Source organism: Hibiscus syriacus, unplaced genomic scaffold (assembly GCF_006381635.1).
Source record: "Hibiscus syriacus cultivar Baekdansim isolate YM2019G1 unplaced genomic scaffold, ASM638163v2 tig00002841_pilon, whole genome shotgun sequence".
NCBI lineage: Eukaryota > Viridiplantae > Streptophyta > Magnoliopsida > Malvales > Malvaceae > Hibiscus > Hibiscus syriacus.
This window is the reverse complement of record NW_024061948.1, coordinates 1,214,287-1,223,452: the sequence shown is the minus strand read 5'-3', so window position 1 is coordinate 1,223,452 and position 9,166 is coordinate 1,214,287. Positions and strand designations below refer to the sequence as shown.

General features: G+C 34.5%; 1 protein-coding gene and 1 long non-coding RNA gene across 2 annotated transcripts; one reads left to right on the top strand and one right to left on the bottom strand.

The window, feature by feature from the left end:
• Window positions 1–4,261: 4,261 nt before the first annotated feature.
• On the bottom strand, window positions 4,262–5,371 carry LOC120159252 (short-chain dehydrogenase reductase 2a-like). Its single transcript, XM_039169890.1, has 2 exons — window positions 5,226–5,371; window positions 4,262–5,149 (listed from the first exon to the last, which is right to left on the bottom strand). Exons 1-2 carry the CDS (start codon window positions 5,309–5,311, stop codon window positions 4,342–4,344), a joined length of 894 nt encoding a protein of 297 aa, XP_039025821.1. The 5' UTR covers window positions 5,312–5,371; the 3' UTR covers window positions 4,262–4,341.
• Window positions 5,372–6,613: 1,242 nt separating this feature from the next.
• Window positions 6,614–7,134, top strand: LOC120159290. Its single transcript, XR_005519334.1, has 3 exons — window positions 6,614–6,684; window positions 6,804–6,908; window positions 7,021–7,134. It is a non-coding gene; the product is annotated as an uncharacterized LOC120159290 (long non-coding RNA).
• Window positions 7,135–9,166: the final 2,032 nt, after the last annotated feature.

The window sequence follows — 9,166 nt, the reverse complement described above, 5'->3', positions numbered from 1 at the left end:
TTATAGAATTCTCATTCGATTTCCCTCCAGGTAATAAGATATTTTGTTTGCCGTTAAAGGAAATTCATATGTGACTTTAGGTATACATCCCAAGTCCCAACACATACTTGGACCGTCATTCTGTTAATACTTTGGCCAGGCCTTGAGAAAAACCATGATGGTTTGTTCATTTAAAACTTGTTATATACAAACTATTAATTGACCATAACGTTGAAACGAAGTATTCTTCCTTTTAAAATCTCTAGACTTAAACGGTTATATTATTTGTTGTCGATTGATTAATATTCTAATAAGATGTTATCTTTTATCGCTCCAAACTAATAAAAAAATTACTATTTATTTATATATTTATGTATGTTTAACCCTAATTAGAAATAATTTACAATATCAAATGGAAATAGTTTTCGTAACTATAATTTGAAAATTATACAGAAATTCTAAAATACAATTTGTTAATATAATGTTAAAAACGATAGAAATTGATATTAACTTAAAATCTTATCAAGAGTGTAACTTTTTATGTTGGACAGAGTAAATTTTTTATTGCAACTCAAAATGTTACGTACTTCATAATATTTTCGATTATAAGTCATAAACCCTTTGTAATGTAAATTTTCAATTATAACCAAAAATATATAAATTTATATAACTTTTTAAATTAAATAAATAATATTTTAAGTTAAAAATCGTCTTAAATTAACTGTAAATTAGACAATCACGTAACAAAACTATCCAAAATTATATAAAACCGACAAACATGCACTGTTATGCTTGAGAGTTGAGAGCGAGGGAGATGAGATCTCCCTTTCTGCCAATCATGATCATAGTTAAGAGGCTCCGAAGGCACCAGGTTGGCAGCAGTTGTCACGCCATCGCTTTCAGCCTGCATGCATGCATGTACAGTTAACCAAGCTCTTTCCATATCAATACACTTGGTAAATTGCTTTGCCTCCTAATTTTACAGGAGATACCCATTCTCAAGCTTAAATGCAAATTAGGCAGACGAATTATTGTAAATTGAAAATTTATAATTTGCCAAATAGATATATATATAAATAAGAAGATAGCCTTAACCGTTTATTTTCACTCATTCAACGATCCTAAATAAGTGTAAAACTAATTTTTTTACATTGGGTAAATAGATCCTAACTCATATTTATATACACACGAAGAAATAATCTCAACCGTCTATTTCCATTCATCTAACATTATAAATCCGAGTAAAACTTAAAAAATATTTACATTATATAAGTTGATTCTAACCACTTATTCTTGTGTGTGTATGTATATGTTTTGCTCAGCAATATGTGATGTTTATTGAAAGAAAATGGTCAAACAAGATCATTAACCTCATTAAAAAAAACTTTCAGTTATAAGGGGAAATGAAGAATATAATAATGATCAATATTACAGAAGAGATACCTACATTGACATATTCTCATAACACCTGTCAATAATAAAATACAATATAAAATTTTTAATACCCTAGAAAATAAAATAGCCTTACAAAATAACATAAATTTGACTACATCATTGCCTGGACTTTAGTACTGGTGCATATATAATTTGAGGGACCTAGAACGTGGAGTTTATCTACGCCAATAATTTGCATAGAGGACCAAATCAAAATGACTGACAGTGATGAATCGAAGGGGTGGATGAGGACAGAATTTTCTCTGAATTTTTTAAAGTTCTAAATATTTTAGATATTTTTTTCTTGAAAATTTTATTTTCATCTTTAAAATTTTATAAATTTATATTTCTTTAAAATTTTATAAATACACTTCTTAATTTAAAATCATATATCCGTCCTTGATTATGGATAGATTAGACTTCAGACCGACATTAAACTTTTGCAATAATATTGCAATTTGAAAGGCCATAGTTTATCGTTAATTAAATTATGGAATATTTTATGGGTAGCATTAGATTGTGACAAGGCCTTGCATGCATTTATGAGGGTTGTTGGATCTGACCCTCCCCCTCGTGTAACTGGGAAGTGGGAACCTTGGTCGATGACTAGAACCAATTAGCCATTATTATGCTTCCCCCGCCCATGATTGAATTGTTGTTGTATTATTCACGGTATTGACTCTACTAAGAGATGCCCGAGGGGTGCGGAAGCGGTCATATTTTTAAAATTTTAATTTTTTATGTTTTTAGATGATTATTTACTTTCGTGTTATGTGAAATTTTATAATTTCGTATTTCTAAATCTTAATATAATTTCTTAAATTCACATTTTATAATATAAATACTTGTGTCTATCCCGGACTTTACCTCGTCTCCTAGAACCAGTGGACATGATAGATTGTTACTCTTTCGTTTTATCCACAAATTACATCTGACATGGAATCGAGATGAATATTAAGAGAATAGACATTAATTTCAATTTGGTCAAAACCCACATTTTAGGACTCGAATCAGATTCAAACAAGTTTAAATTACACCAAAATCACCTAAGCCTATTTGAGCCCAAACAGCCCAGTCAATCTAAATAAAACCGGATACGAGTCAAAATCATATCCAATCCACCGAATAACTCGGTTAAATGTCACATAATCTTTCTCTCTCAACTTGCGATGATCTCTCAACAAACCTGAACAATTAAAGTAGTGGGTATGTTGTCTGACGTCCTAATCTAAGGTTAATTTATAGCGGATTTTAATCTGAATTATTAAGGTTCATTTTAATTACAACCGAATATTATTGTGACGGATTTTAACCTAAAATGTTACTTATATATTCTAAAAAGTTACATAATTAATAATAATTTCAGTTACAGCAGAGAATGTCTTGACTATAATTTTTTAGGTTCCAAACGGAATAGTTATGCAACTTACTTAATTTGTTATATTGTTATAGAGAACATAATATTTTCAATTTCTACATAAATGTTACCTAGATTACTCTAGAAAGTTACACTCTTAGTAAATTTTTTTGTTACAATCGATTTTTTTTCGTTTTTAACCTTATATTAATCGATTGTATTTTAAACTCATCCGAATAATCGAGATCTTGATTTTCGTCTAGATCTTCCTGCAAAACACAAAATGACGAAGGGCTAGGCAAAACGAAAGAATACATAAGCTAGATCATTAAAAAAATGAACAAGAAAAGAGAGGGGAAAAAAGGAAGGTTGTGACCCAAAAGAATTGGATTTTAATGTCTACCCAAAATAATACGTACATCATTCACTGCCACAATTCCACATGCGCACTTACACCTTCTACCCGCACTATAACCTTGTTGATACGTCGTGACCCCCGCGACAGCCTCAAGCCACGAACCCTCATGTCGCTCAAAACCGAGTCGAAGGAAGCAAAAAAAAAAAAAAACATAAGCTTAAGGAAGCCAAAAGAAAGAAAAGAGAAGAATTCACTTTCGGCATCTGGTGATTTCCGACAACCAGAGTGTTACTTCGGAGATTCGAATGGTGAGGACTTTGATTGCACACCAAAGAAGAACATACCGAAAAGTCTCGACAATCTAACTGTGAGAGGTGACGGATCAAAGATGAGAAGCCAAACACAAAAAAAGAATAAAATTCATATTGAAATTAAGACTGAAATTCCCTTTTTATTAAAATAACACTTTTTTTATATATAAAAGTACACTCACATAGAAGCTCGTATTTACCTACATGGCAGGTTATTCATGTAATTTCCTCCATGTTGATGTCATCTAAAATCAAAATGAAATAAATAAAAATAATAATGAATCAAGAGCTTAAAAACATGTAGAAATTTTATTCAAATAGAAACAATACGAACATGTGATGTGTTGAAAATCTATATTTATACGAGTTAGATGACATGTATATCAAAATCTTAAATTTAATCACAATGTTTAGAAGATTATATTTAAATATCTTTAAAAAAAACTCATATATAAACAATATAAGATGTTATGACAAAAATTTGTTGTTTCTAATCCATTATTCTACATTTCTTTCATTTTAACCCTTCTATGTGGACACACCTTTATTAAAAGTCGTTATTATGATTAATAATATTATTTGGAATTATTTTACTTAAAAACATTAAAAATATTATTTTCGTAAATAAGTCAGAAAAAGAAGTAATATCGTGCTGGACTCTAACTAGCATTACACGCTGAATTTATTGGTTATTAATCTTCCTTCTTCCCCGTAGCTCCCTAGCGACTGCAGCTTACGTACCATCAAAAACTAACAAAACAAAATGCATGGCGACAACAAAACTTTTAAACTCAAATCGATATTTTTTTTTGGAATAAAAATCAACTGAAAATTTACAACTAGGAAGGATGAGACTGAGAATCTATAAGGAATGAAGAGATGAAAAGAAGACGATGATGATGTTACAAGCTAACATAATTCCTGGAGGTTGTAATTCCACCGTCAACTACAAGATTATGGCCCCTAACATATTTAGATTCATCGCTAGCAAGATACAATGCAGCCTCGGCTATGTCTTTAGCCCTCGATGTCGGACCTTTCAGATTGGCTAGCCCTCTCACGAACTCCTCCGTCTTCTCCACTTGTTCTGGGCTCTCATCGTCTTCTTCGTCGTCGCTTCTCCATGCATTCACCAGCATCGGCGTCGCCACCCCGAACGGCGAAATGCAGTTCACTTTGATCCCGAATCGCCCTAATTCACAAGCGGTGTTCTTCGTCAACCCGACAATAGCGTGTTTCGAGGCTGTGTAAGCATGTGGACCGAGTCCACCCATTACTCCAGCTACACTCGCCGTTGAAATGATGCACCCAACGCCACCTCTGGGAATCATTGCACGTGCAGCGTGTTTGATTCCGAGTGCCATCCCCCTCACATTCACCCTCATCACGTCATCGAACTCATCGACGTTGAAATCCAAGATGCTTTTGTGCTTCTTCTGATTCCCGAGCACCCCGGCATTGCTGAAAAGGATGTCGAGCCGGCCGTACCGGGAAACCGTCGAGCTTATCAAGTTCTCGATGTCTTCTTCCTGGCTCACATCGCAATGAAAAAACGTTACGGAAGAAGACAATGAGTTAGCAAGAGCGGCACCAAGAGTGTCCTCCACATCTGCAATCACCTCTTTGGCACCGTGTCGGGCGAAAAGCCTCACCGTGGCCTCTCCGATCCCTCTGGCTCCGCCGGTGACAATAGCAATCTTTCCCTCCACCCTACAACAGCACCAAGGACTTAAAATTTATGAAAGAGAAGTAGTAGTGCAGAAGCTATGGAGATGAGGGTGTTTACCTTCTAGGATGAGGGGAAGAATTGTTTTCTCTGCCCAAGACATGGAGGCCTTGCAGGGTATTGTCGGGCATGACTTGAGCAGGCATGATGATGTTTATTCTGAGAAACAAATTGAAATTGTTGTTGGAAGGAGAATGGAGGATTTGTAATTTGTATAGGCGGAAGGTTAGTGGTGGAGTTGGGATGAATTGTTCTTTTTCCAAAGACTTTTCAGCGCACCTTCCTAAATTTCTTCCATGTAATTCAGATTTACGGCTATATCCAGTAATGGCAAAATCAAAAATCAATATACAATAATAATAAAATTTATCTCACGAGTAAAAGTAGACTCGACCTCAAAAAGCAAACAATTCAATTTGATTAAAAAATTAGATTTAAATTATAATTTTATAATTCGACTCGAATCAAATAATTAAACTCTAGTAAATTTATAAAATACAACTCGGATGCTCGAATTTTTAATGATTAAAGAATTGATTTTTAAGTTTGATTTAAATCTTTAACTTAGTATTGTATATGTTTATCACATTTAAAATAATATAAATATATATATAATCACCATTTTTGTCCTGCCAGCACAACAACACCATCCCATGCCATTCCTGCACACTAATAGCCAATTCAATGATATCTGTTTTGGTGGAACACACTTAAACCCATCTTTGCCCATAATATCTACTAGAAGCATCGGATATGATTCCATTACTATGGAAGATGACAGGGTGGAGTCCAGTTACTCACTGCTGATTCCGGCTACTGATACCACCTCTAGACATATTACTGTATCTTAGCATGAGAACAACCTCCAGACCAATTTGTACTGGATATGGGTTTGGAAGGTGGGGCATATCAACACCCTGAGCAGAGTTCTGGGGGAGAACAGGGGTATCTTCCTAAAATATATGTGCCCCCACCAATTAAGAGAGAGGAACAGATACCAACCCAGATAGTGGGTGATATTCCTATAGAAGTAGTTCAGTTTCCAACCAAGGTAGAGGAGCAGCCTCAGCTAGGTTCGGTAGTTTCAGAGGGAGAATCTTCGCAGATATCAAATGCCATTTTTAAGCATGGTTTGACCTCTGCAGACGTAGAAATTTCAGTCATCAAATACAACTGTGCACCATGATCTTTCAACTTGAGAGGGTGTAGCAGTATGGCCATCAGTTATGTTTGCTGTATCACCAGTTGAAGATGAAAGCTCGAATGAGATTCCAACTGTGAAGCTTCCTCGACCTCGCAATCCTCTCATTGATGCTGTTGTTACTCATGACAAAAGCAAGGTAGTTATAGCTTTTCATTTGGTTCATCTTTCTTCCCCCACTTTTCGGTCTGCCTTTTTCATTTTGTAAGTAACAATTTCAATTTTGGTGTAGTTGAGGAGGTAACTGAGCGGATGCAGCCTCCAGTCATTCCAAAGGTAGATGAAAGAGGCTCATTGCTGGAACAGATACGAACCAAGGTTAGATCCAATTCCCCATTACATTCATTTTGTTCCATTCTTTTAAAGAAAAGCAAAAAGATGTTTTTAAAGTTGAATTTGCATATAGATAAACTGAGGGTTGTTATTTTGCTTTCTAGTCCTTCAACTTGAAGCCTGCTATGGTTACCCGACCCAGCATTCAGGGTCCTAAAACCAACTTAAGATTAGCAGCAATTTTGGAGAAAGCCAATGCAATTCGCCAGGTTTGTGATTGCCTTCGTCTTTCTGTCTGTCTGTCTTGTTTCTTTTGTTCCTTTTTTTTTTGCATTTTATGAGCATGGGTGCAATTCATAAAATCACATACTGTTGAGATAGGCATTGGCCGGAAGTGATGAAGATGAAGACGATGACGATGATGGTTGGAGTGACTCTCGAAAAGGCACAGACAATGAAACATTTGTTCGGATACTTGTTCATAATGTTCGTTTCTTCCTATATCTTAAATTCTCCATCTTGGTGAATAGTAAATATGTGGATGTGGTGTGTTCAGTGGTGTATTCTTTCCTCAGCATTCTCATCCTGTCAAGTGTATAGAATTCTGCCCTTTTACCATGTATATCACGACACTCACTTTGCTATATTATACGAGAACGAGTCTCATGGATCATGGCATCACGGGTCAGCAACAGCATGTAATCAAATGCTGTGTCACGAATCCAGCGATGCGATACGATTTTATAGTACTTAAAGATGCTGAAAGGTGTAGGTTTATTTTTTGAACAATTAGTAGTAGCATTTTCCAGTTTGTGTGTACGATAGACACTGTAAACTTGTTTTGAAGACCGCCGTTGGGGGATGGATATGTGACCTAATGAAATAATACAGCAGGGAAATGAAAGCGACTGCTACAGAAAGAGCATCCTGGGCTTTTACAGTAAGCTTCTCGTTTCGGAATGTCAGTGTTGCATCTCCCATTCGATAGCCACCGTGAATTACTCAATGCATAACTGATTAGTTTATCCTTAATTTGTATATAAGCAAATATGTTTTCCTCTTTGCAGGATCCACTTGGATCACATGCCTTTGAAGTTTTCTGTGACAAATTTATTTCCTTCTTGTTTCTTCCCCAATTCAGTCAGACTTCAATAAATTCACTATTGGTATGTTTGATTCGTTAAATGGAATAATGAGAGAATGGAACAAGAGAAAAGGAAGGTATAAAATGGCTAGTTTACCCTTTGTTTACATACATAATATTCTAATGGCTAAAGTACACAAATGGTCCCTTGATTATAGCATATTACTTTGTTGAGTCCCCGACTATTAAAGTTATAAAATGGTTCACGATTATAGGGTGTTAATTTATTGAGTCCCTAAACTATTAAAAGTTACAAAATGGTCATCCAACTATTCATTATGTTTTAAATTCATCTTATTTCTTTAAAAAAATGACGATAGTTTGAGCATAACTTTTAATTTGTTGATTGAAATATGATAAAGTTTGACCTCATAATCTTAAATGACTATCATATCTTAATCAAATGATCGTTAATTTTAACGAAAAAGGACAAATTTGGAATATAATGAATAATTAGGTGACAATTTTGTAACTTTTAGCAGTCGAGAGACTCAACAAGGCAATACTTTATAATTGGGCCTCATTTTATAACTTTTAATAATAGGGGACTTTACAAAATAATATGCTAGTTGATAAATCAATTGTTTACTTTACCATATTTGATTATTTGAGTCCTTCATGTTCTGAATTTCTCGAAACATCAGTGTTTTCTGCCCAAAATCGCCTTTTTGTGTCGTTTATCCATGTGTGTCCTTGGATCATGATAATTTGACAAGGGGCTTTATCTTGGCAGTTGGCATGGTTTGATGTATTTATAATAATAATGTGGGCTGTGTTGATGTTAGTTTGGGTTTGTATAAATAGTCTATGTTTATGGGGTATATTTCCGCTTGCTATTTAACCTTGGCCGAGAGGCGTCACCTTTCTTTGTGAAGGAAACTAAACACACATGCTGATTTTATTTTGAACTCATTAGTTGGAGTGTCGTGTCATGTTGCTGTTGTCATCATAAATTTGAATTTAATACTATTTTATTATTTTATAAAACTTTGTTTAATTTGAATTTCATTTTAAAAAACTACTATTAAGTCAACTCAAATCAAAACTCGTTAGAATCATATTAAATTTCAAACTTAGTTTAGTGTAGAAAGTTCTTAATTCGATCCGAAAAAATAATATAATTGTACCTTATATATTTATTGTCGTGATCGTCTTTCAGTTTAGCCCGAAATTGGGCTTCGACTTAATAATTGGGTTAGAGTCGCCACCGATCATTTTAAAACGATATTTAGGCTGATCGGACAACATCTTACATGATCTGCGTTTTACCAGAAATGTGTCGGGTTCAGGAGTCGATTACGGTCAATGAATGATTAACACCCCTGAACTGCCCTTTCGGTACCAATTAATTTGTCGGTTGTCTTAATCGTGAAAATTTGAAAT

Coding starts and splice junctions, on each gene's coding strand:
- LOC120159252 (XM_039169890.1), bottom strand. CDS start 5,311: ATGCCTGCTCAAGTCATGCCCGACAATACCCTGCAAGGCCTCCATGTC. Junction 5,150..5,225: donor TCTTCCCCTCATCCTAGAAG/GTAAACACCCTC, acceptor GTGCTGTTGTAG/GGTGGAGGGAAAGATTGCTA.